A 27,131-nucleotide genomic window follows, 5' to 3' on the forward strand; every position below is an offset into this window, starting at 1 on the left:
CGTTTAGAATTAGCTGTCACTGTGTGTATCTTCAGTGTACTTCTTTGTAAAAGAGCTCCAAAGGGCAAAGGAGTAGACTTCGCACATTTCACTGCCCTCGTTTATGGAAACTTTGCTAACAGTGCCATCTTTTGGCCACATGAATTCAAACATGAGCCATACTTACATTGTAATGTACTGTCATTTTAAATTTACAGTATTTATAGTAACATTTTTCTAGTGATCAACTTAAACCACTGTCAGCTTATTATTGCAGACTCATATGTGAATGGACACCAATGATAAAAATGATTCAATATGTCAGGTGTAATAAAAGCAGTTTCATCATCTACAGAAAACAAAAACATAACTACTCATGGGCGACTTTTTATTTATTCATTTAATGAGAAAGTTCCAACAGAAGGGTACATGGTTCTAGCAATACACGTGCACAGAGTTAGTTTCCTCCACTACAGAATTTTCCAGTGTGTCCTTCTTGTAACTCCTCAGAAATGAATACAAAGTGCAGAACATCTGAAGTTATACAGGCAAAAAAGGGAGATGCCCCTATGCTTCACATACAAAGGGTTTCTCTCCTTATGAATGGAATATGCTGAATATGAATGTGTTTGGAATGAATGTGTTAAATATGTTTGTGAAAACATAAAGATAGTAAGGGTGGCAGGATGCACAGACTGCTTATGGTTACTGTCGGTATGACTTACTTAGCCTTGTCTAGCTTTTAGTTAATGTGAGCCCACATCTATCTCTAATCAAAAGTTAAAATATTTATTAGAAAAATGAAATGGAAAAAAACTTGCCTCTTATAAACAGCAATTACCCATTCAATTTCATTTCAAAAAGATATGTCATATAAACTACAAAAAAACAAAAACAAATGGAAAAAGAAATAAAATCGTGCAATCAATGGCATACGCTTCCCTCTGAAGTGATGGGCAAGCAGATGACCACACAACACAGCAGCAACTCTCTCTCTATTTGTTCCTATTGTAGTCTGGATTTGGCTCAGTTCAGTCCTGAGCCCAACAATTCACACATGCCACTTTGCTGCACTCAGTAGTATTTTTGTAGTGTTTTCCAAAGTCCATGCCCTTCATTTTGTTGCACAGCTTCCTTAAGCCTTCTGCCTTTGTTGACCACCTCTCCTGCAGACCTGACACAGCTGTAGTTGATTTTTTTAATACCATCCCACCCCCCACAATCTTTGCCCAGCAGAGGCTGCTAAGGAGTCACCGTGGTGCTGTCTGTCTGCTCCTCCTGCAGCTCACTCTTCTGCTGCTATGACACCTGCTCTACTGGCCTCATCTGCACATCTCCGATCTGAGGATAGAAAACACGCAGGAATCAGCTACCACTCAACTACAAGTCAGTACTGTAACAGTCCCAGACAGACAGAAATACCTGGACGTGAGGAGGGGCGCTGAGGACAAATGTGACTGCACTGGCTATGTCTTCTGCTTTCAAACACTGCAAAGCAGAGGGAAAAGGTTTTATTAGCACAACAGCAGGTCGATAATTTCACATTTGTTGACTTCATTCACGTGCACAGCCTTACTTTCATACTCTCGTACACTGAAGCTGCCTTTTCTGGATCGCTGTTGTGGTGTCGGAAGGCAAACTCCGTCTCCACTATTCCAGGAGATATACACTGCAGGGCAGGAAAATAAATGACAAATGTGCTCTTTACATACAGGGTCATGGTGTCTACAAATATGAAGACGTCAAAATGAAAACTTTTAAAGATACCACATATACAATAAATACGACTCTTTATAATTAAACACACGTGTGTGAGTTAAAAATGAACAGCAGGGTCAAATCAAGTATCTGATTGAACTTCAAAACATGCTTTCAAACGCATTTTATAGAAGTGAAGAGAAAACAAAATTATGATTGTTACACCTTCAACATACTGTGCAGTTTATTTTTACAAGCATTTCCAGGCATTTGTGACTGGAATCGTCCCGATTTTGCAGACTAACGCGAAAGTGGGCTAGCGAGCCCATCATCATCGTCATCCTCAGTGTTTCCATGGGAGTACATTTAACAGCGAGCGATCGTGGCTCAAGAGTTGGCAGTTCGTCTTGTAATCAGAAGGTTGCCGGTTCGAGCCCCGGCTCAGACAGTCTCGGTCGTTGTGTCCTTGGGCAAGACACTTCACCTACCGCCTACTGGTGATGGCCAGAGGGGCCGATGGCGCGATATGGCAGCCTCGCTTCTGTCAGTCTACCCCAGGGCAGCTGTGGCTACAACTGTAGCTTGCCTCCACCAGTGAGTGAATGAATAGTGGAATTGTAAAGCGCTTTGAGGGTCCCGAAAAGCGCTATATAAATGCAATCCATTATTATTAACAAACATTTCAGACTCATCCAAACTGAATTCAACACAGTATCAGATTTTTTTTAAAGGCTTTTTAGGCTTAACACTCCCATTTTATGCTTTATGCTGGACTACTTCTGTGTTGTCTGCTCGGAGTCCTCTTCACACTGTTGGACACTGCTGGATTTTATGTGATCCCATGTTTCACCAGGCTAAAGACAAACCTTTGCACTATAATGCAACGACTAACTCACTGTGGCTCTGATGTGGGTGTTTGCCTCTCGAAGCTCTTGCCGTATTCCCTCAGTCAGAGCAGTCACAGCATATTTAGTGGCACAGTAGAAGTGCTCATCGGCACTTGGCACCACTCGGTGCCCACCCATACTGTAGAAAATGAGAAAGACGAGAAAGATATATGAGCCGGTAATTGCATTTTGTAGCTCAACGCCGATTCAACACCAAGTAGCCAATCCCTGTGCTCTCTGAATTTCCTGTGGTGTTCTTTTAAATGGCTTAACCAGTGCATTATTAGATTTCAAACTCTGTATCACTTAATATCACATATCTCTATAGCCTTAAAACACTCACAGAGCTATAGCTCTAAACAACATTTGTGTCAAAGTTTAAATTCCCATTTTTAATTAAGGCAATTCTAAGAAAACCTATATTGATAAAAATAAATGCTAATACAACAAATCTATAACTAGTTTTCAGTTCAACATGTGGGTGTTCTTTGCATTGCTCTACATCCAAAATGTGCCAGATGGGGCTTAAAATTGGCTTTACTTAATGCCTGCAGGATTAAAATCACCCAGAACAAACTGGCTGAGGTATTTTCACATTAATCTATAGCTTTGTTCCTAGAATTGTATGTTCCTTGTATAGCTTACCTATTAATATTGATGATGTGGCCATCGTCCACATTCCTCTCCTTCATTGATTTGTATGCCTCACGGGTGCAGATGGACAAAGCTAAGACATTCACCTGCAGCAGAGGTGAACACAGCACATTTCTTTAACTTTAAAATAACCTACAGTATGCATGTATTCACACATCGGTGTATGAACCATTCAACAACAACTTAAAAAAAGAAAAGAAAAAAAAGACAGAAAATGAGAATCATTTGTGAAATTTGCTTGTACTTTATTGTAAAGAATTTCCAATGATGAAAGCTGGCTAATGTTCACTGGGTCAGTGTGTTAAACCATCTGAACCTGCTGCTCCTGTCCAGCTTGTAGCCTCCAAACTGCTTCCGTAGTGACATTGAGAGAGCAGGTTACCACGAGTGTGCAAGCAAGATAGGGGGAGGTGACCAAACAAGGTCAGTGTGCAGATTAAATACAGGCTAAAAATACACTGCTGTACACGTTCACGTGGGCTGCCATGACAACAGATGAGCAAGCGCTAGAAATGCTGGACTCTGGAGACAGAGAATTGGGTGCAGGGGGGTCTCCAGTGGTCAAGAGCTCAATGAATCAAAAGTCTCAACAAGAGACATAGTGCTGGCTTTCATTAGCAGGCCTTTGCTGTGCCAGAGTCTCTCCCCAGAGCCAATGAAGCGGCCTTTGTGAGGGGAGGGAGCAGTGTGTATGTGTGCTTTTACTCACTGAACAACACAAAAACAAGACTTGGACTCATAGTGAGCAACCCCCTCCTTCTGCTTCACTGTTTAATAGTAGTAATCAATATCACATAAGGGGAAGCTCTAACCTTCCCTTTTTTGCGTTAATATTATTGTCAGCGATCCAACTCACATCGATCATGTTCCTCCAGCCCTCTGTCCTGCCACTGAGCAAAGGCTCATTGTGGGCCAGTCCAGCATTGTTGATGCATACGTCAACGCCCTTGTGCAGTGTCTTGATTGCTGAGAACATGGACAAGATCTCCTCTTCATTGGACAGGTCACATTTGTAAGGGATCAGCGTGCCGCTGTAGCCCGCACTCTGACATTCTGCTGCCAGCTTCTGAAAAACACAAATCACACCCAGTTTGACTGCACTGATATATTTGTTAAAGAATAATCAATACAAAATGTCAAGTGCTGTTAATGACCAACTGATTAACTTTCAAGACCACGATTAAGATTACATCAAACAACCCACCCACTCAGGAGAGCGTGGAGAGAGAGTGGAGAGAGCATGGAGAACACACAGCACAGCACCAAAAAAACTAGATAGTCTGTCAGTCAAACCACCCAATGATTCCCCCACCCAATTATAAAAAGCATATTAACCGAAATTCCGCTTTTGACCAAAATCATAATCATGACCCCTCATAAGAAGACGCCAGCTTTGCACTGATACGGACAGGCTGAGCTCGCTACAGGTCGAGCAGGCTGCACTCTAACCAGGTCAGCTGGCCGTCCACCACTATCGGCATACGATACAAACTGACACAGATCCCCCTGCTAGGCACAGCTGTGCCGGTCACCTGATGCCTTGCTCTGGGTGCCAGTAAGACAGAGGCAGCAGGGGTGTGGGGGGCAGGTGGAACACCAAAATGAACACCAAAATGACTATAATGTCAAGGATAAAATGTTTCAAACTGCACTGGTGTTAGAATTTGTCATAGACTGCATATAAAAGACAAACACTGCGAGTCACGTCACAGAAGCCAGGAATTACCATATTTGAACAAGAGGGTGGAGTGCCAAGTTATTAACCAACGCTAGCTGGCTTGGTTAGAAAGATACCTTGATAAACTGTTACAGGTTTATCAGGTATAGTAGGTATCTACTAATAAGTGCTAAATGACATACACTAAAATACAGACTGGAAACCTGTCCAGGGTGTACTCTTTCTCTAACCATCCTAGCTAGCTTGGTTAGCAATTGTAGTAGTGTCCATGTAGTGTTCGGGTAGTAGTGTCCATGACAGGAACTCACTGATGTGAACAATCAACAGTAAATGTTGGTTTTGGTCTCAATCCCACATAAGAAAACAAAAAGGGATTATTTACAGGTAAGTCCCTTTGTACTGCTGGCCAGGCATGCAAGAAGCAATCCATCAAAGCCTTGGCAGAGATGCCAACTTGTGCACCAGAGAAAAGATAAGAGACCCAAAATGCCAAGCGGCCACACAACATGTTGAGAGAGTGATGATTTATTCAAACGCTCCCGACACTCAGAAGAGAGTTTACCTGCCCAAAACACATCATTAGCCAATAAAGACCTAATCACACTTCCGTGTCCCTCCCTTCCCCTGCAAATGAACCCCATTTTACAAGCAGAGCATGTTGTAAAGATAAAACACACATCTTCTTATAGTTCAAAGTTCACAAAACCTTATGTGATCAAACGTGTCACAGAAATGACTTGTGATGAGCTGTTGTTACGTTAGGCACCTACATCAGGGCACAGCAGGATGTAGTAAGAATATAAATGATTAAAAACAGCAGAACAGAGCTGGCTGTCACTCACCAAACGTAGCACATACTGTTTTATCTACAATGTCTATATGACTATATTGTGGCACCTGATCTACAGTACAGTCTGAACATGATTTCTCTGCAACCACCCCTTTAGAGAACTCGTTAAAGCCTGTTTTTATAATCAGGACGATATTGGATTGAGGGATCATTTTGACGTTTTTCTCTAAAATGTATAATAGAGAGAATGCCCCCCATCTTACATGTGGGAGCGTGCAGATTTCCCTGCTCGTCCTTTAAGCTGTTTAACTTGGATTATCCAGAAAGAAGGCATTACCCGAACAAAGCTGTTAAAATGCTAAACCGCTGAAAACATTACAAGCAACTCTTTTGCTCGTTCTGTAGACAGGTGAACCGCTCCCTTTATGCACATTACCTGTGGTAAGCTGTGAAGTGCGGTCTGTTTCACTACAATAAGTCAATTATCTGAGCTGCCTTTAGACCAGCCCTCTTTACTTCACACTTGCCTGAGTCCGTTTAGAGACTGGCCCTCAGGCACGAATGAGCAGGCAGAGAGCCTGCTGGAGAGGTTCTGTGGAGTTTAACGTAAAGGGGAAACAGGGCCAGTCTTTTGTTAGAGAGGGGGAATTAGTTGTGTTACTGTGGCTGAAGCGGGAGCAGCAGAACAAACCGGGTGTGATCTCGGTCCAACGACAGGAAGTCTCAGGCTGTGAATCTCTGTGTGTTTGTGTATGTAGGTGTGTTCTGGCACCAGATGCACCACTGTAGTTAGTACCAGACCTCATACAGGCCACACCAACAGCAATACAGCATGCTGTCCTGCAGATAAGCAGCCAGGCCTGAAAACACAACAGCAGCATAGTTGGAAAATCCAAGATTCATTCATCACAATCCAAACTAAACCAATGAAATATGTTTTGGCGTATTGTGAAACAGAACTTTAAAGATACAGTCTAGAAAAGCCCTATGACAATGACAACCAGCAGTGATGTTAAATAGCAAAACACAGTGTCCCCCAGGACACCTTGGGGGCAAGGTGTCCTGGCGATGGTATGTTTCCTTGGACAAGATTCACAAAATGTAAACGCTTTTACAAGAGATCTACCAACCAACTGGTCAGGGACTGACTTAGCTGGTCAATCTCATAGATGTTTAATTATGAGTGTATGTTTCAGGCATGCACAACATATACACACACAGCAGCACAGGCAAATAATCACTTGCACGGTCACAGCCATGCACTAACCTGTTGTTAGTGTGGAAGCTCTTCACTTGAGTGAAGACACCAGGTTTGGGAAAGTAAACCGTGCGGGGACCACCACAAAAACATTTGTAATAACAAATCTAATTCGATACCTAAATCATCTTCACCGAGCTGAACATGGACATCAGAGCCAGCCACAAGCCAGCAGCCTCGGTATGAGGAAAGAAGTCTCGGTATGAGACTTGCTTTTTATTGTATTCCAACTTTTTTGTAATTGGGTTTATATGAAAATATCAATTTGCAGAGAAGAAAAGTAGAAAAGTAAATTGGACATAAAAAAAGAATCTTTACCAGTCTGTCACGCTTTGGGGAAATCTAAATCAGCCAAGAAAATTGCTGTTGAGACTAGACTGTCTTGTAAAAGCCTATCAAATAGTAGTAAAGTAAGTGATAACACAGGAGGTGAATGAAATTCAAACAACAAAATATGATATAACAGACTATTAGAGTAATGTATTTACAAAGTGCCCTGCAGCAGTCTCATGTACATGTAATAGTCACATTCGCGGCCTGTACTCCCTGCAGGAGGCTGGTCGTCAAAGCAAGGAAGGGCCATCATTGTTCCACACCACGTTCATCAATCATTCACTCACTCATGTGGAACTGGTGTAAAACACACCAGCAAAGCAGCTTAGAAGAGATAAAAATAAAGATGCCAAAGTGCTGAAGGCAGAGAAGCTATAAGTGGTGAGCCAGATCAATAGCACAAGGCAGCAGCCATGAGCTGAGAGAGCTGAAAAATTAGATTAGTCTCAGGCTGACTCAATAGTTCTCTTGTAAAAAAAAAAGAAAAAGAAAAAGGGAGGGATTGTGTTATAGGGCACTGTGGCTCGTCTGGTAGGTGGCTAAAAAAAAAGAAAAGAAAATCAAAAGATGTAATGCAGCCATAATTCAGTCAGTGATCCCTCCCCTCTTCATCCTTCCTGTCCCATCTTTTAAGTACCTGGGTGACACACAAAACAATTTAGCCTGTCACGATGCATTTTCATCCTCATTACAGGGGCTGTTGTCCAGTGATCACAAAAAATGTTCAGGAGGAGGGAGGAAGAGCGTGTTGGCAGGCAGAAAGTAAAACAGAAGGAGGGAGAAAGAGAAAATGCATCCTGAAGCAGGCTGCATAAAGCTTATCAAAACACACTCAGTTTTCAGTATGCTTTACAGGAAGGCAGAAGAATACAAGCACAAGATGCCAAGTGCAAGCTTCAATGAAAAGTCAGGGCAATCACAAAACAGAGAACCAAAACAACATTTGGATATGTTAAAAAATAATTTTAAAAAACTTGTAGCCACAGATCGGGCTAAGACACTTAAGTTTGCTAAGCTGTGTCATTCACTCTACAGCTCAACTATCATTCTGTGACATGAAAATGCACTCAAGTGTCACTCACAGTTTGACTGCAGGGTCAAGGGTGAAAGTAGGCTGTATAATAGGATTGCAGTAGGGTAGGAAGGACGGTTGTGCAATTATCTTGTGTTCATGCTGCCACTAAAAGGTCTAAAGGTTGAACAGGGTGGTTTTATAGTGCTTTTCTCATAGAACACTCTAATCAAGACAAGGAGATACGGAAAATAATTACAGCCTTTCTTAGTAAGTCACCAACACGCTGGGGAGTTCCCAGCAACGAGGGATCAAGAAGAAGGCGAAAATGCCTCCCAGCGCTTTGACAAAAATGTCACAGTGTGCACACATTTGTGTGCACACTGACTTTGATTTCAAACACACTAGCATGCAAATCTAAAATCAATGATTACATGTGCATGACCAGTTTCACCTGGTATATGTAACTGGCTCCAAAGAAATGCTTTTAGAACTCTGACATGCTAAAGGTGCCGCAGGCAGCCAGGTGTTGTGTAACAAACTGGTGCAACCAGTGTGGTTACATTTTACTTTGGAAAAACCAAGTGATAATGCCCAAGTGAAGGTAGACGCACGTCTTTAAACCTCTGAAAACAGTTTGATGGGGACACTTTTCAACTATGTCTCAATAACAAATAACTACAAAATCCAGCCTTTCTTCTTACATTCACAAGGGCATCATATGACTTTAAAAAAATGGCTCTCCAGTTCTTCTGTTTGTAGTTGAAACATGCTGAGGGGGTGAAGCTTCCATGCATCACATTGGTTTACCAGCTCATGTGATGGGTTGTTTGTGCACCTGATTGTGGCTGTCGTTACGGCAACTTTGCGCTCACTGCCACCCTGATGCTGGCTATGAACCACATCACTACGCATGCAAAGTTTGTTGATGACTTGAGCCCGGAGGAGACAACAAAAAACAAAACAAAAAAACCCCCACACACACTGGAGAGTTGATCCAACACAAAAACTTTCAAAGTGGGCCAGCCTGGCCTATTTAACATGTGAGTCTAGAGTAGCCATAAAACGTCTCCAATATCAGACAAACACCCAATTACAAATCCAGTTTGGCTGCTGATGAAGTGAAAACAATCCAATTTGCATTCTTTCACCCCACCCCCACCCCCACCCCACAGCCTCAAAAAAAGGCTGGAACTTGGTGAACTCGTATTGTCGCTGATTTGGGGTACATAGCACCATAAAACTCCTCTATTCAAAGATCCTGACCTGCTGCTACAGCATTCAAGACATTTCAGTCCTTCTGCACTTCACGTTTTGTCGCACACAATTTCACATATCATACATGTAAAAAGGAAGAAAACTGGATTCCAGCAAGTCTTTGACAGGACAGAACAGGATAAGACAGGAAGAGCTCTACCTATCACAGCAGGAAACCCGGGGAGAGAATGTCAGTGCCATTAAACTTCACACCTGGAAGGATGATAAGCACAGACAGGACAGCACAGCGGTGGTGCAGGGAGAAAGGCCCGTAGGGGTCACTGAGCTGCCTCAATCTATCAGACTTCTAACTTCTTCAGACCCAACTAATGGTGAAGCAATTAAGACCATTTAGAGCTTTCAAAAATCTATACAGAGCAGTGAAAAGCAGGTTGCTTTTAATTAAAAATGCAGGAATACTGCTTGTGTTTCAGTAATGCTTTAATAATGTATTAGAGTTATAAATGTCTCTTGCTTTCCTCTCACAGGCTGTACAAAAGCCTGCCAGTATGCAATAAGTGAAAATTAAGTGTCAAACGAATGATTACTTCTGACTACAGTAAGAGAGTAGAAATTGATTTCGTATCAGTGTCAGAAATCTGCATCTATATGCAGTTTGGACTGCTGCTTTCCTATTTGAGAAAATGCTCTTATTTTTTGTGCCTATGTCAATGTTGCTCCTCTCGGGAGGGATGGGGGCTGGGGACTGAATCCATGGAAACACAGTTTATTAATTAGGTATACGTATCTGTCAGCTCACGGCTCAAGTGGAAAGCGTGCAGTCAGTGGAAAGGCTTTCTGCATGGGTAAGACAAAAGCAAGCTGAAGGAGCTGTGAGGTAACCTGATGAGCTCAGGAGAAATTTGATATGAGGGGGAAAAAAAGGATATGTGGAAGGAGAGATAGCAGCAAATATATTAGTACTATACTGCTACAAATGGGAGCTTTGGAGAAAATGCTCAAACAGCTATTTAACTATGTGGTTTGTCCTAAAACTCAAAAAAAGGAGAACGAAGAATTTGTACTAAAACAGGGCCAAAATGCAAAGTGAGGCAGAAGATTTTAGACAAATAGGTAAAGCTGTTTGACCTGACCCACTTCAAATCCTTTCTGCAGTAAAATCTATTCACTGTGAAACAACAGGACAGTTTGCTCAGACACGACCTAGAGGAGGTGGTCAAGACAGCTTCAGATTTGCAGACAGAGACGTAGATTGCTTTATTACTGTGCCACCTCAGCTTTAGAAGCATGACTGAGCACCTTTTACCTCCTTCAGAATAAGCATGATGCTGAAGCAGGTCAGCCAGTGCCTGAAATTAAACTTCAGGCTCACCCGCCAAGAGCTTTGAGTTTTAAATTAGGATTTACTCACGCACATAAAAGATGCCCGTGCCAGAGGCTACTGTGTGCAACAAGCGGTGAGTCAGATGTCTGTTTGTTATTAGCCCATTGAATAAAGTGAGCTGGATCACAGGGACGAAGTCTTAAAAAATGAATAAAAGCACTTTATTCAAGGGCTATTATCTCCATTGACAGTCTCGATGAGGAAATACACATAATCTGCCTTTCGTATTTCATATTCTCAGTATTCTAATCCCAGAATGTTTTCTTTTGCTGAGCTGAATTTTTTTTTCATCTTAGATTATCTCCTTTGGGCATACTTTAGGCAGAATCCCTGTGGCATCTATTGCAAACAAAACCCTCCATCAGTCTGTTCAGCACTAGAAGCCGCAAATGATGTTTGCTAAATTTATCTGATCTAAAACTGCAGCTGCCAAAGCTTTGATTTTTGACATGCGCTTCATTTGTCCAACGCTTCAAAAGCAGGCTGGATGTCTGGGTTTGATTTCATCTGCTTCAAATGGACCTATGTACAGACAAATATATATTTTTATATATAAATAAAGAATTCAATTCAACTCAATTCATTTATATAGTGCAAAATCACAGCAACAGTCGCTACAAGGCAGTTTATATTGCAAGTTAAAGACTAATATAATACAGAGGAAACCTACAATCAAAGAACCCATTATAAGCAAGCATTTGATGACAGTGGGAAGGAAAAGCTCCCTTTTAACAGGAAAAAACCTCAGACAGAACCAGGCCCAGGGAGGGGCAGCCATCTGCCATGACTGCTTGCGAGTGAGGGGAGGGAGACGGGCCAAAAGTTACAAGAGTCATTATTTTAATAACAACTAATGATTAAATGCAGAGTAGGTAAGTGAAGAAGAAACACTTGCGTCATGGGAAGGCCTACTGTCGCATAACTAAGGGAAGATTCAGGGTCACCTGATTCAGTGCTAAATATATGCTTTGTCAAAAAGGAAAACTTTAAGGCTAGACAGGACAGGATTTTTTTTTACAAAGTAGAGAGGGTGTCTGTCTCCTGAATCCAAACTGGGAGCTGGTTCCACAGAAGAGGGGCTTAAATCTGAAGGCTCTGTCTCCCATTCTACTTTTTTAATAGGACAGGAAACACAAGTAAGCTAGCAGTCTGAGAGACCAGACAAATGTTCTTTCTGGAATTAGTGTGGATTAAGACCAATGACTATGTAAGAGGCAGACATTACTATCATGATGTCATTTACTGGTTTCTAGGATTGCATTCTGGGCACACTATGGGTCCGTAAGTAGACAGATTTATGAGAAAATTGGATGCCAAGTTGAAAAAAGTTTAAAGTTTGTTTAAGAAGTCACGTTAACAGTGTATGGGGAAACAGACACGGTTACCTGGTAATTAGTGTTAATTAACAGACAAATCTATCACAAACATTTTACTCACTGAGATTAAAACAGAGACTTCTGAGACTGACTTTACTACAATTGCCACACAGCAAGTCACATCACTTTCATATACTTGCAGCTAGCATGCTCCAAAAGTTACCAAAACATTTAACTTACGAAACTAAGTATAACTAATAAATATAAAGTGACCTAATAAAATAAAACTCTGAATAGTAGAGTATCTTGATGCATACTCAATTTGTCTAGGTAAAGAAATCCGACAAATTTGATTCTGTACTTCTGGATGTTGTTTTCAGTGGGAGAAACATGTATTGAAAACACAACATCCACATGGACAGAAGCAACTTTCTGGGATCGGCATACTAGAGATCATATTCAGATTTTCCATGACTGTTTCTTCACGTTTTGATGAATAGCAACCACATTCATTCTCTTATGAATGTGTGTTTATTATTGCCTCCTAATATACCATGTAAGCAGAAACAACATGCACATACGGGCTGTGCAGGCCTGAGTGACTCAGAGGTCTTAAGATGAACAAATCAGCAAGTGTGCTCTTCGTCTTTGGTGTCAGATGTTAGCCCAAACTAAACCATTCTAAAACAATTCTGCTTGGTTGTGTCCCTCCTTACCCCCTTCTTTTACGCTACTATGATGCAGTGCCTTTTCTTGGCATACGTTAAGAGTGCAAGAACGGCATTTCTAAATGTTTAGCATCTTCAAAAAACACATGGACACGTTTTACAAGAGCCTTCTTCCAACAAAATAAAAGCTTCTCCTACTGGTCTTACAAGATTTCAAAGGAATAAATGAGAAGCCGTGTTTCCTCTACTTGGATGCTGTCTCCATTCCTGCACAAAGCCCATGGTGACCACATGTCTCCCTCCAGCTTGCAGCTCCCCTACTGCCTATACTATAGTTTCACAGACAACAAACCAATAGTGCTGCCACTACTCTCCACTCCACTTTCTCAGAGTTTTCTTTACCCAGAAAACAAAAAAATCTTCTCACTTTACTCATTGTTTTAGCTCATCTAACACGAGGGATAATGCAGCTGTTAAAAACACTAACTATAGCAACATTATTTCCCAGAGTAAAAGGAATAAAAAACTGAAGTGACTTCAAGAACAATTGCTTTGTGATACATTGCATTTCCCACTAGCAGCATACCAGCTCTACAGCAAGAGCCCAGTTTACACAGCAGGGAGAGTACAATACTGTCTTTGTCCTGCAACTCACACACACACTCTAAAGTCTTGTACAAGTAATGGTTCTGCCTTAATCTGACAGAAACCTTTCATTCTTCACACCCTCATAAACAAAACTATTAGCTGAAGCTTGTATCTATGTACTATAAATCACAAAAAAGTGCTTCAATGCTTGGTCACTTAGTGGACAAACCAATGAGTGCCTTCCACCTGACCCCCTCAGAATCAGCTGATATTTTTGTGCAATAACTGCAGTTTTAAAAAAAAGTAACTTAAAAGGAATGCAAATCAATTTAGGGGGGATTGGCCTATCCCAGCTACCATAGGGCGAGAGGCAGTGTACACCCTGGACAGGTCTCTGGGCTGTCGCAGGGCTAACACAAAGAGAAAGACAACCATTCACAATCACACCTATGGGCAATTTGGAGTCACAAACACAAACAATGAAAAAAGACCGAAAACACCAACTTGTCTCCTTGTAATTCACGCTTTCACAACAACATGGCCTTTGGAGTTCCTAATACCCATGTTGCGACAATAATCCTGTAAAGGTTAGTGAAATGCAAACTGTTAATGCAAACTGTGGAGATGCAGAAACTGCTGTAACGGCCACAATGCTGTTGAGCAAAGAGTTTGGCCTTATGGTGAAAAAACGTTGATGCAAAGTTAGGAATTAATGTAGATCTTTCACCACAGGATACTGCACTTTATTGTGTGTGATGTAACAAGGAAACATGTGAGTGACCCCTTACTGAGAAATATAGGTTGAACTGGGAAGCCTTTGCCCTCAACATAAAAAGTCAGTCGTAGTAAGATGTACCAAACCTGGTTATTAAAAAAAGGCACATTCTTATCTCTTATCTCTTTGTTTAAAGGAACTCAATCATTGTTATCAATCCCAGCACCAGCTCTTAAATGACATCCAATCATTATTCAGTTGCTCGTGTTTGCATGCAGCTCATGCTCACACCATGTGTGAGCTAGCATTAGCATAAAACAGCAATGAGAAACACATAACACTGTCATATATCATTATAACACATGATTTCATGTACTGTATGCTGTATAAAGAGACCAGCTATTAAGTATAATTATGACAACCTGATTCATGTTGGATAGCTAAGATCTACACCGGGCAAGCTAGCATTAACCAGCACATTGAGAGCTCAACCTTGGATGTGATCGCAAAAAACAAACAAGTTCCAGTGATGCTGACTGTAGCTTTCACCCTGATGGCTAAAATGCCACTTGGTTGTTATGTACTAAAGTGGAGAAATTACTTGATATTCAATGTAGCAGCTAGCTGGCTAACCTAAACTTGCATGCTTGCTTGCTCTCTCACTAATGTTGCCACTAGCAAAAAATACTACCTAAGCCTGCATCGGTACCGGTTTAAGTTGTTCTTACATGTTTGAACCTTGCTTGTGCTGGAAGCATCAGTTAAACTGATGGTTAACATCAGTGATTAATAACATTTTGATGCTGGGAGCAGAAGACAAGCACTGAGTTACTGATGAGTGAGCGCAACTGTCACATCTTTAAGTTTTCACTGAAACTTTAACCCAAGTTCTTCACAATGTGCTGTTAGAAGCAACCGAGAAGGCCAGAAAAGTTCTCATCTTTGAAAGTTGCATTAAAAGTCATTCAGTTTAATTCATTTTCATCAATGGATGAAAGGAATGTTGCATAGCAATATTTAATTTAATGGAATTGACTGATGTTAAAGCATGAGAAGGAAAGAAAATGTTAAGAATCCAAATACTGACATACTTAAAGGATACATACAGTACAACACCTTTTATATACACATATGACAGAGTTAACAAATACAACAACACATTGGCTGTCTCAAAGGTGGCGATGTGTGAATGCAGTAGGCGTTCTGCAACACAGCACTGGAATCTCTGGGCTGACAAGACGTGAAGCTTAATAATTGGCCGACAGGTTAAACAGGGTGCACCGCCTTACAGTTAAGCAAGAGTTAGTGGGACAGGGCCTATAACACCTGCCTCTGGGGAAGCGTGGGTGTTACTCCAGTACTATAAAGAGTTTCTGCCTGTTCCTCTGTCAACCACTGAAATATTTTTTGAATCAAATCCACAGTTCAAAGAGTTCATGTAAGTTCAAACATAATCACTCACAACACTAATTACATTCAGTTATGAGAGGGGGACTTAAATAGTAACTGGATGAGTCTTTTACTATCATAGTGGGGTTTATGTAAGCCCTCTGTGATACCAGTAATTAAGCAAAATGTGTGTGCATCCAGACGGACAAAAAGAAAAGTTTCAGTGGAACTTTTCCAGAATTTATTTTTTAATAACATTGTCATTTTCCATGCATTTTGATTATTATATTGTTTAACATAATCTAATGAGCTAAATTAAAATGAACTAAACAAGTAGAGACAATACTTGCACACACATTTTACAACAACTTGAGGGGTGTAAAGCTGGTGGTTTCTGTTTTGGATTTACTTGTTATTCATGTTTGACTGAAAAATGCTGATTACATTAGGCTTATTACACTGTTATCTATGTAATCTATGTAAAATTAACGTTTAATAACATTTGGGCCTTTGAATGTATCAGGTGGTTAATAAGATTGTAAAAATCTATTTCTGGCTATGTAAGAAGAAAATATGGGTCATTTTTTTGTTTGTTTGTTTTTGAATCCGTGCTTTTCTTGCTGTGGGCTCTGTCCCACACAATAGTCAGTTAACTAGTATATCTTACTTAAATGCAATAAAGCTTCTGACTGACGTCGCTGGGGAAGATTAACCAAGAGAAAGGGAAACGAATAATAGAAAACGTAATGAATTAGGGGTGTGGCTGGCTATGTGGTGGGTGGGGGTGCAGGTATAGGAGCATCACTGCCTTCTGATTTAATGGGTGGTACTTTCTCTGAGTGGAAGTCCAAAGTACAACAATGTCCCAGCAGTAATATGGAAAATTGGCAACATTAGCTAGTCGGAATTTAGCTATTATTTACACCTCTTACGACCGTTTGACCTTTTTAATTTGAATTTCGGCACAATCTGTTATAAAACCGTGTGTTTAAATTTACCAAATAAATAATATCGATTTAACTGGCTGTGACACTGGGGCTAAAGGTTTCTAGCTGAAATTGATGTTAGCTAGCTGTAGCTACTTTGTTGTTGCTTTAAACAGAGCTAGCTTCTCCTTTGAGTCGAACCGACTTGTTTCACAACATTAATTGATATTTTTCATTAAAATCACCCACCTCTATTTTGTCGACATTCCTGGCACAACCAACAACCCTCATGCCTTGCTGGACCAGTGCCCGGGCTACAGCGGCTCCGATTCCCACCGAGGCGCCGGTCACCAGGGCCACTCTGCCTTTCCACCGCTCCATCTCTCCACCGGCACTGTAGCTACACAAAACAGCCGCCCCTATGCTGCACCTCTACCTGCTTAGTTCAAGCTCCTACAGCTGGGACTGCAGCTATTATGTGCGATAGGTTCAAAATTAGGGCTGTAGTAGGTTCAGGCTCTTGTATCAGTCTGAAGCATCCAGGACAGCAGTAACCAGTGCGCGTAAACCCGAATCCACGCGCTCCTCTGGCCGAAATATGGAAAGTCCAGGCGTGAGTAAATGTTTGGTTCACATCACCTCCCACTTTCTTTTTCAGCCCTGGGGCCTATACTTTTTTTTTCCCCTTATGGTTAAATGCCGCCCCCTGCCGGGCATTACGAGAACAACAAAGGTATGTTGCTTTCATGTATTTCCTGCAAATCAAAGTTTTTACTTTAATTCTTGAACTCTCACGCGGTTAGAGTAACCATGCGAGAAAAACCAAAAAACCAAACAAATCACACCATACAAAATGTATACTGCATATTAATAAATAATCTTTATTTAGTAAAGTCTGCACATTGCGCTTTGATGTCACACCCAAATCATTTTTAAAAATGGATGTTTATTCTCTGTAAAATTTCATATTTAGAATTTCTGTACACATTTAAAGGTACAACTTTTGTCACTACACTGAAGTGTCACCAAAGAGAAACAAAGTAGAAAAAAAAAGAAAGAAAGAATAACCCCCAACAAAACCAAACATAAAACAAGATTCCTAAACTTTATCCCTACCATCACAGCTTGCAAAGCTTGATTATTGATTCCACTGTGCTTACCCCGATTTCCCCCAGAGAAGACCAACAAATAGCTAGGCTTGGTCAAAGAGAGCTACAGGTAAGAAGTGTCCAAGAAATGAGACGTGTGTTGGTGTGCAAAAGAGAGAAAAAGAGATGACAAAGAGAGGATAAGAATCACATTTACTATAAAGGAGAAGTGACTGAACAAGACACAAAAGGTACTCCAAGAAATCTTTCTAACAATGTTGCAGCAGTGGTCGTGAGTGTTTTTTTTTTCCTCCCCCAGTAGGGAGATTTATTAGTGCAGTTAGTTGACACTAGTTGTGGCAAACCACTTTCCACAGACCGGCTTACTCCGCTCAGTGGCACGGCAGTAGTTTGTGAATTTCTCTTTCAGGAGCTGTCGGTACTGGTCGCGGTTGTTGTAGAAAGACTGGTTTCTTTCTAGAAACGCCTGAATTTCATCCTGCGTGAGACAATTCTCTTCGTCGGAAGTCACTTCTGAATCATCCTGTTTTAAGAACACGAGCAGAATAGAGAACGTGAGAGCCAGAACAGAGACGTAAGCTTCTGAATTTCTGTAGGCAGACTACAACTAAAAATGTTTTTTGTAATCAAAAGAGCTAATCAAGAGCTGAGAAGCGTACAAAGCGTTTTAACTGGGTGGTTGAAGATGTATCTCACCGTAATTTAAGATGTAGGTAAGTGAACTTATTTTTCTCAGTTAATCATATCCGTCAGATAAATTTGCATGACATTGGTAGTGAGCCACATACAAAGCTGTAATGCTGTGAATGCTATAATTACATGAGTGGTACTGTAAGTGTTCGATATACAAGTATAAGCCACTATTTTGAGGAAAAAGTATGTTCTGTAGATGCAACTTTTACATCCTGGTGACTTGTGGAAATTAAAGTTATGCATCTCTTGCAGGAGCTTAAAAATAAATGCCCGAATAACTATGTGGGGCTGCTGCAGACATAGTGGCCGAGTGGTAAGATATGCTTCAAGAAGGACTGTGTCCAGAATTATTGTATTAATTCTAATTTTAAAAACCTGATATGTAGCTTAATGCAGAAAACAAGCCAGCTTCCCAGCCAGTTTTTAAGGTAGGTGTGCTGAGGTTTAACTGGGCCATGCTTGAATCCTTTATATTCATACTGATAATCATTTATTGTGCCGGTATTCCGTTTTAAACTTATGCAAATATACCTGAAATCAGAACACAACTTGCATGTGTGATGATTTTGTCAGGCAGCAATAAATCCAGATACAAGCTCGCTGGCTGAAGCTCACCTGAAATACAGGCTGCCTATAATCTTTGTAGGAATATAAAGCGTCTAGGCTCATCTTCTTGACAGTCTCCTCACTCACAACACTCATAATAAATCTGCAGTTCACGTTAGTGTTGCAAACTTTGCATCTGCACCTAGGAGATCATTCATCAGAGGCTCTAGATGTAGATTGGAGTGAGTAGAGCAGCAGCAGTCAGTTTGTGCACTGGGTGAGAGAGATTGTGCTGCTCTGAGCAACTGTAGCACAGCAGTTATGTATAATTTATTCACACCATACTATCTGACTGTACGTTTTTACCATCCAGTCTCCAAAGCTCAAAAAATGGTATTGAGGACGTTCCTGTGTAGTAGTTACTACATCTCTACTGTTAACATATTTCTCACTTACCAGAAGTTCTACAAGACTTATATTTGCCATTGCAGGCCTCATGTGAAGGCTGAGGTTTTTCTGATGTACAGTCCACGGTAACCGTAGTGCAATACTGGCAAATGTATCGCCACATAAGGTGGAAAAGATTTCTTTGGTTCGACATGTGTGCGTTGAAGGCGGACTGTGGCCTGTTGTGTTCCCATCTGACATGAAACCTTCACCCTTCTGAGCCTGTGAAAATGTGCATCATGTTAGTGGGTAAACAGTGCTAAAGATTTTGCATACAGCATATAAAAACAAAACAAAACTGTGTACTTTCTCGCCTTACCTCATTGCTACAGAACCCCTTGCCCTTCCTTTTTTTCTTTTTACTCTTGCACTGTGCGTTTTCCTCAGAGTGTGGCCAGCAATCAACACAGCTGTCTATTCCATCCTCCTCCTTGTCTTCAGCACAGTGATGAAGGTTTGGGTCATCTCCTTCAGAAGATAAAGAACCGTGAGGCAAAAATATATGAACAATATCCTAAAATGAATCTTTGTTCTTCTCAAAACAGACCTGCTTCATCGTGGTTGCAGATTCCCTCGGAGCAGGCGACGTCAGAGCCTTCTCGCGATCCCGTCTCACTGCCTTCCATACTTGAGGAGTAGCCGCAGTCACTTCCATTGCTGTGTGCTGACAAATCTGGAAAAATGGATGAGAACATTTCTGTTTTCCAGCTTCAAACTAAGACCCGTGTTACTTATGCAAAACCCTCCTTAAAAATACAGGACTGATGTCTGTGTACATTTGTTTTTTGTTTTACCTTGTTTGGTGTTGTCTGGGCAACGACAGGAAGTGCTCCTATTGGTGGCGACGGTCTCATCACAGCCGGCTTCATCCTCCTCATTGTGGCTACCACAGACCTTGCAACTGCTCTCCACAGACTCAAGAGAACCCTGGGAGTGAGGCAAAGAGAGATGTAGCTGCAGAACAACAAAGATAAATAAAAAAGGAAAGCCAGATTATTAGATGACGATTACCTCATCAAGATTCTTCTCCTTGTCCTCTCCCTCCTGTTCAGATATATCAAATCCGCACTTGTTTTTGCGTCGATTTTTTCGCTTTTGCCTCTTTTTCTCCTGCTTCAGCTCTTTGGCTCTCTCCTCCTCAGACAGCTCCTCGACAAACTGCTCCAAACGGCTGATGCCCTGCATCTTCTCCACTGCCATCTATGCATGTAGTGAAAGGGACATTACCTCAGAGTTGCAACAGCCACAGTGTATTTATCATCTGATAAACACGTAGCCATATGTACCTCAAAACTTTTACGTAGTGCATCAATTCCCAAATGGAACAATATCTGCCAGGTCTGCTCCTCGGCTCGGAGTTTCTGCCAGATTCTGTGGAGCCGCTCATAGAGATGAATACCCAGACAGGTCAGGACTTCCTCTTGTGCAATGTCAATGGTTTTTGCATGTCTCTCTCTGCGTCTTAAGGAAAAAGTTAATAAATAACAATCAATTGAAATCAGAAATTATCAAAAGGTAGAAAATTACCCAAAATGAAAATTTGAATCTGACTTACTCGTATCCTCCTGCGAACTCGGGCTCTGCCCTGCCGAGGAGATGAGCGATAAAGTCGGTTTCACAGCAGACGTGGATGTGCCGTTCATGGGGGCAACAGCACAGTCCCTCATACAGCGCAGCACAGTACCCCTTCTCTTTATTGCAGTCCACCTCCCCAACCAAGATGTTATATGCCCTCAGCACTTTATTTTTACAGTCTGTGCAAAACCTGAGGACAAAAAGACAAAAAAAAAAGAAGAAAAAGACAAAAAAAAAAAAAAGAACACACTATTAGTTTCCTTTAAACAACGGAAAAAAGAACATTTTACAAATAAATGTTAAGATAGTTAAAGATTACCTGTGTTTACGCAAGTATGTCTCCAGCGTCTCAAGAAGACAGGCACTGTCAATCAGTACCACTTCATCTCTGCACTCCTGAGACATCAGCTCCCACACATCCATCCAGCTTCCCCTGTAACATACAATTATTACACCGATGTCATTCCAGTGAACAGTTATCAGCTCCTAAACCTGCAGAAACGGATTTTTTGGAAACAGTGGAGATAAAGTCTATCCAATACTGACATGTCATTTTAAATTACACGTTATAACAGTTTGGATATTTACACAGACAGCAGACACAGACGTGTTATCATCATCATCATTAGGAGTCATATCTGAGGCCAGTTATTTTACCTCTCTTTAGTGAGCTTTGTAAAAGGGAAATCTCTAGCTCTTTAGCTTCTAAATGCTCTTCTATGTTGATTTCTATTGCCAGTATACATATTATGAAAAATGCTATACTGCCGTGAATATCAAGCAGAGGGGCTTACAGACTGACATGCTAATACCTTGATTCACATAACAGCATTATTATCAGCTTTAGAGGGATTGGCATAAGTTAGCCTGTTTTGTTTTCAACAACTTACTGACCAAACGCAACGACCACCTTCAAGCTCTTCAATGCCAACACAACACAACTGAATGAAAGATATGGGTGTAACCAGGAGTTTCAAACACTTTGATCAACAAGACTGAGTAAATGTATGACTGTTGCAGAGCATGGCTTAAAAAAAAGAAAAAAGAAAAAAAAAGTGTTCTTATTCACAATTCTGTTATAGAGATTGACAGACCACGTGACTTTCGCGCATTGCATGCCGGTAACCCAAGGCAAAACAATCCAAGTACCGCATCAAATGCAAGCATTTGAAGCACCGCAAAACGTTCATTCTCCGGTTCCAATACCTTCTTGGTTTTTCTTTGCCACACAAAAAAGGATTGTACAAAACGAAGGAGAACAACGGCGGTCCGTACAAAGACAGACTCGACGAAAAGGCAAAGAAAAGATACGAGGAAAAAAATCAAAGGAGTGAAAGGGTCAGACCCTTACGAGCACACAGAGTAGACAAAAGACGTTAGTGTGCTGCCCACTTTCACCACGATCATATTTATAATTATATGGTTCTTGGAGTGAGTGCATACACTCATGAAGTTTAACTTCAGGTCACTGCAACAAGCCCAGGTACAGTTTACTGACAGATGGGTGCAGGACCTTGAAATGCACCGTGTAGAACGAAAGACCATCATACGTATCATAAGTTTACCAGTCTCACAAATCGTCCTCATAAATACACACTCATTCACCGTTTATTAATATAACCTTTGAGCTCAACAGTAATTAATTAGTAGTGGAAATGACTTCAGGTACGCATCACAGAAATGTAGCAGTGACAATAATATTGTATGCTGTAATCGCACTGGACAATTAGTGATACAAAACAACTGTTTTACCCTGTGAATAAAAGTATATGTTTTTGTCAATGTACCGTGGTAATAAACGCAATATTGTGTCAGGACAATTCACTATTTATGCACAATAAACAAAGGAGCATAGCGCGACAATTTCTGTTTAGCACCAGACTTGCTTGTAACCTACGTCACTAATTAAATATGAAAAATGACGTATTAACTCCTACAAAACACTGACCTTTGTGGGAATGCTTGGAGCAGACTAACCTGTGAGCTGGAGTGTTCTGGACGTTATATTTGGTCTTTGAATGGCTGCAATCCAGGCCATCCGTCGCCTCTTTTTACTTCGGAAACATGGCTTGAACAATTTCTCCTTAACGACGTAATCCGATAACAACCGATCTCTTTACCCGTCGGCTTCCCGAGACTGTCATGCGACCGGCTATTGCAATTAACAATGCAACAGCTTCTTGCCATTTTTTGTTTCTTTTTATCGCTGTGTAACTTATTTCAATTGAAAGCCTGCGTGCGCTAGTACCTCTTGCCTTGGGTTCCCACAATCCTTTGCGGTTTTACCCCTCAATGACGTCACATTTTCAATCTCTATAGGCGTTTTACCAATTATGTGATTGTTGTAAAGAAAAAGAAAGAAACAATTTTTTCCCCTTTTTCCTCACAGGCATATTGTTTTCCTAGCAGAGCACAACTGACACAACACTGTGAATATTTGTCTACCACAAATATATCAATAATGCCACTCATTTGTTTATATACCTACTTTTTCTTCTTCGAAAGAACGTGCTAGTTTTATTTAGAAAAAGCATCACGCAGCATGTCCAGAATAGCAGCTCTGACTCTGTTTCACTACTTGCAGCACAAGTAGCACAGTAACATGAAGTGTTGCTAACTAGTTTGCTGGTAAAGAACACTGAACTCATCAGTTTCCTTTTTCAGCAGAGCCACAACATATGCAATGGTATATGCAATGTATATACACTTATACTGTCACGCAAAGGTTTAGGGTCACTAATGAAACCTGAAGCACTACAATCAGCTGATTTCAGTTCGTGTGTCAGAGGAGGAAAACAGCAACGGAGTTTAGAGTGTGAATATGGACATTTTTTAATTTGCACAAAAGGACGAGATAAATGGTAAAGTGGAAAACTGCATCCAGGACAGAAACAACCACATTATGCTGCTAACACAACTTCGGTTCTTTTGCAAGCATCTGCACAGACTGCATGCTAAAGCTAAGCTAGTAACTGCATTATTTTCAAGAAAAGTGTTATGTGTAATATGTGGAATGGTGACTTGAGTCTGCAGAGGCCTGCAGAGGCAAACATAATCCTGTGAAAATGTGCATCATGTTAGTGGGTAAACAGTGCTGAAGATTTTGCATACAGCATATAAAAAGCAAAACAAAATTGTGTACTTTCACGCCTCACCTCATTGCTACAGAACCCTCTCTTTTTACTCTTGCACTGTGCAACTCCAACACTGATCACAACAAACAGCGTAAAGACCTCAACAAACATGTACAAACATTTGACCCACAGCATTCAATTAATTCGCATGAGTGTTGCTGCTTGGTGGTTACTCTCAGAACGGAGCCAAAGATTCTCGGAGCCAATTCTCTTATTGATTCTCATTGGAACCCAATGAGAATCAATAAGAGAATTGATAAGAAAGGAATCAATAACGGATATCGATAATGGAATCGGAATTGCTAAATTCTTGTCAAATCCCATTCCTAATGTGTACAGGGGCCATTTTCAACAAGTTTACCTGAATACCTGATCATGTTAACACAGATGAAAACCGTGTTTTGTCTTCTGTCACAATTCTCTTAATTCTTTCATTTTGTGAAAAACAACATCTGAAAGAACATGTTAATGAGCACAGAGATAAAAGTAGGAGCATTACTCACCCCAGAGGTTTCGGCTTGTGTGTGTCTAAGGAGTGTAACTGGCAGCGTTTGTTCTTTTTACTTTTCGGAATAGCGTCAATCACGTCATTCAATTTTGCCCTGTTAAAAAAAATTGAATAAAATAAAAAATGTAAAAATTATAATGACTTTAAATAAAGTATTAGTGTAAGTACACTACTATCATCTCTGACACTAAACTGGAAAAGTGGCAGTAGCTACTGTCACTGCTTGTTAGAAACCTGAAAGCCTTGCGTGTACATATAAGAGTTAAAAATTTATATTGATTAACACTCTGACCTGTAATAAAGCACTGTATTTTTCTCTCCAGCTTACCCATGGACGTAGAAGAGTGTGTAGAGTTTCTTCACATCTGCCAAACATGTCTTGGTGACAGAGAGCATGCCTGTGGGTTTCACAGTGAGGGGCTCCAGGGCTGGGTTTCCCGATTCCACTAGATGTGAGAAGAGACGCTCCACACTTCGTCTGCAGCCCACGCATGGCACCAGCTGAGCTAGTGCACTGTACACCTCTCTTGATGCCACCATCAGAGCAATATTCAAGTCCTGCTGGTTCAACTTGGAGTGATACTGTGAGCCAAAGAATCACCACTGTTAGCAAATAACAGAGGGCAAGCTACCTCTTTTAAGCTATGCTTGTGTAGGTAATAGGATTTTTTTTTTAATTTTAGAAGAAAGGAGTAGAACAAAACTCACCTCAGAAAACTGTTTCAAGTGTGAAGTGTTTATTTCGTGACTATCAACATCCATTACACTGTCAGAAAACTCCATTACCATCTAGATGAGAGACACGAGGTAACTGTAAGGCTTAACTGTATTCCTGTGTTACATTTTAATGTAACTGTGAGCAAATGAGCATAATCACAGGCAAAACTGTCTCTTTGCTTTGACACTTTAACGGTACAGCAGTCACATGCTAGCTTCATTAACATTTCTTTTTTTTACTGTGGCTATACCAAAAGACAAAACAACAGCTTTCTCACCGTGAGTGTTTCATCGATATACAGGGGGATCTGTCTTGCCAGAAATGGGTATTCCTCTTCCCCCTCCCTGCAGATTGCTACTAGGCGTGCCATGACTTCCAGTTCTACCTGCAGATTACACACAGCAAACCCACTGATCAATTTGAGGCTACAACGAGCTAATGCTAATCTGGTGCAGGTTACTACCGGCCAACAACACGATCAAGCGATCTGACAAATCACCTGGTGCAAAGGGTGCTAATTATCAGCCATTTGCTGAATTTAACTACATGTGTAATGGTGCAATACAGATATAGAAACTTGGATACAGATTTGTACCGACCCTAGATTTATCCTGCTAAGTTAGCAAAACAACCTGGTAAACGAGAGCTTCAACAGATGACGAGAGCTGTATTGCGTTTAATGTCGTTATATCCATTTGCATAAGTTTGGACCAAAATAATTCCAGTCATTAAGACGTGTTTATTAGCGCTGGCATTTTTATCGCTGAGCAGGATAAACCAGTAACCGGCGAGTAGCAAGTTATCATTAGCATGTTGGCTAATTTCATTTCCCAAAGCGCTTTTAGAAAGTGAGGAAGCCAGTCGGCGTATGCAGGACGCAATGTTCTCCTGATAACGGAGTGTATGACAGCTTAACACATACTTTATATGTTACAGTGTTGCTTTAGTTTCCCTACGCCCTGTCGATGCGAGTAAACTTGGTTAACTTATCCGTTTGCTGATCGTCAGCGTCGCGAATCCTACAAAGCTAACGTTAGCAAGCTTGAATACGGCTAATATAAAGTTCAACTGGGTAACTGGCTACTTAGCGTCCGACACTTTCGTCCGTTTTTCTTACCAACACTTACACGATTGATTTTTATTATCTTAGCAGATAAAGGCGCACGACTACAACTAACTATTGATTTTACTTACCCTCTCCTGAAAGACTCCTTAAAGAAATAAACAACTGCGACAGTGAGAGAAGCTGCTACGGTGGCGGAATCTTCATTACTGATTTCACCTTTGCCCTGCTCACGTAGGCGCTGACGTCTTAAAGCGTGCGGCCTACAGAGGGCGCTATGTTGGCAGGAAAAAGTCGATTCACGTTCACATTGTAAGTGTAGATTGAAACGAACCATAATCTTAGTGTATCATAGAGTATAGTATATCATATTATAGTTCGTGGCAATTCAGACATAAAACTAAACTTAAATAAATTCATTCATTGTAATTTACTGGATTCTTTAGAATAAACAGTTTTATGTTTCTAGAGCCAAATAGCTCATACATTTGTGAGGATGGTGGTGGGAATAGACTGATGATAATGCACAAAGTGCATAATTTTAAAATGATTAAACAAAGCGTAGATTTTATTGTCATATTTCGTTGTATAAACTAGAATAACCACTGAGATTTGAGTAGAACATTACTGTGAGAAAAGAAACAGGTGGTTAAATAGCTGCATGTTACATTGAGCGTTAGGCTATAATTTTAGCTCATTTTAACAGTCAGATTTGACAGTGAAACAACTGTGATGGAGTTGAGCTTTATTCAAGGGGCCAAATAAAAATATTTAATGAAACAATTGGGAAATGCAAGCATTTTTCTTCACAATCCCCTTCTTGTAGGGTCTGAAAAAATAACTGG

At 40.8% G+C, this 27,131-nt stretch overlaps 2 protein-coding genes across 2 annotated transcripts; both read right to left on the bottom strand.

The window, feature by feature from the left end:
* Positions 1-356: 356 nt before the first annotated feature.
* Positions 357-17,106, bottom strand: dhrs11a (dehydrogenase/reductase 11a). The gene is made up of 7 exons (XM_063485736.1): positions 16,743-17,106; positions 4,075-4,284; positions 3,210-3,304; positions 2,574-2,703; positions 1,556-1,648; positions 1,402-1,467; positions 357-1,320 (listed from the first exon to the last, which is right to left on the bottom strand). Exons 1-7 carry the CDS (start codon positions 16,872-16,874, stop codon positions 1,279-1,281), a joined length of 768 nt encoding a protein of 255 aa, XP_063341806.1. The 5' UTR covers positions 16,875-17,106; the 3' UTR covers positions 357-1,278.
* Positions 17,107-17,351: 245 nt separating this feature from the next.
* Positions 17,352-26,520, bottom strand: ggnbp2 (gametogenetin binding protein 2). Its single transcript, XM_063485735.1, has 14 exons — positions 26,418-26,520; positions 25,501-25,608; positions 25,214-25,294; positions 24,834-25,087; positions 24,501-24,599; positions 21,183-21,296; positions 20,844-21,053; positions 20,575-20,749; positions 20,300-20,488; positions 20,083-20,215; positions 19,836-19,961; positions 19,608-19,756; positions 19,298-19,510; positions 17,352-18,125 (listed from the first exon to the last, which is right to left on the bottom strand). Exons 2-14 carry the CDS (start codon positions 25,591-25,593, stop codon positions 17,922-17,924), a joined length of 2,040 nt encoding a protein of 679 aa, XP_063341805.1. The 5' UTR covers positions 25,594-25,608; positions 26,418-26,520; the 3' UTR covers positions 17,352-17,921.
* Between the last annotated feature and the right edge of the window lie 611 nt (positions 26,521-27,131).

This window comes from Pelmatolapia mariae, linkage group LG10_11, assembly GCF_036321145.2.
Source record: "Pelmatolapia mariae isolate MD_Pm_ZW linkage group LG10_11, Pm_UMD_F_2, whole genome shotgun sequence".
Taxonomy (NCBI): domain Eukaryota; kingdom Metazoa; phylum Chordata; class Actinopteri; order Cichliformes; family Cichlidae; genus Pelmatolapia; species Pelmatolapia mariae.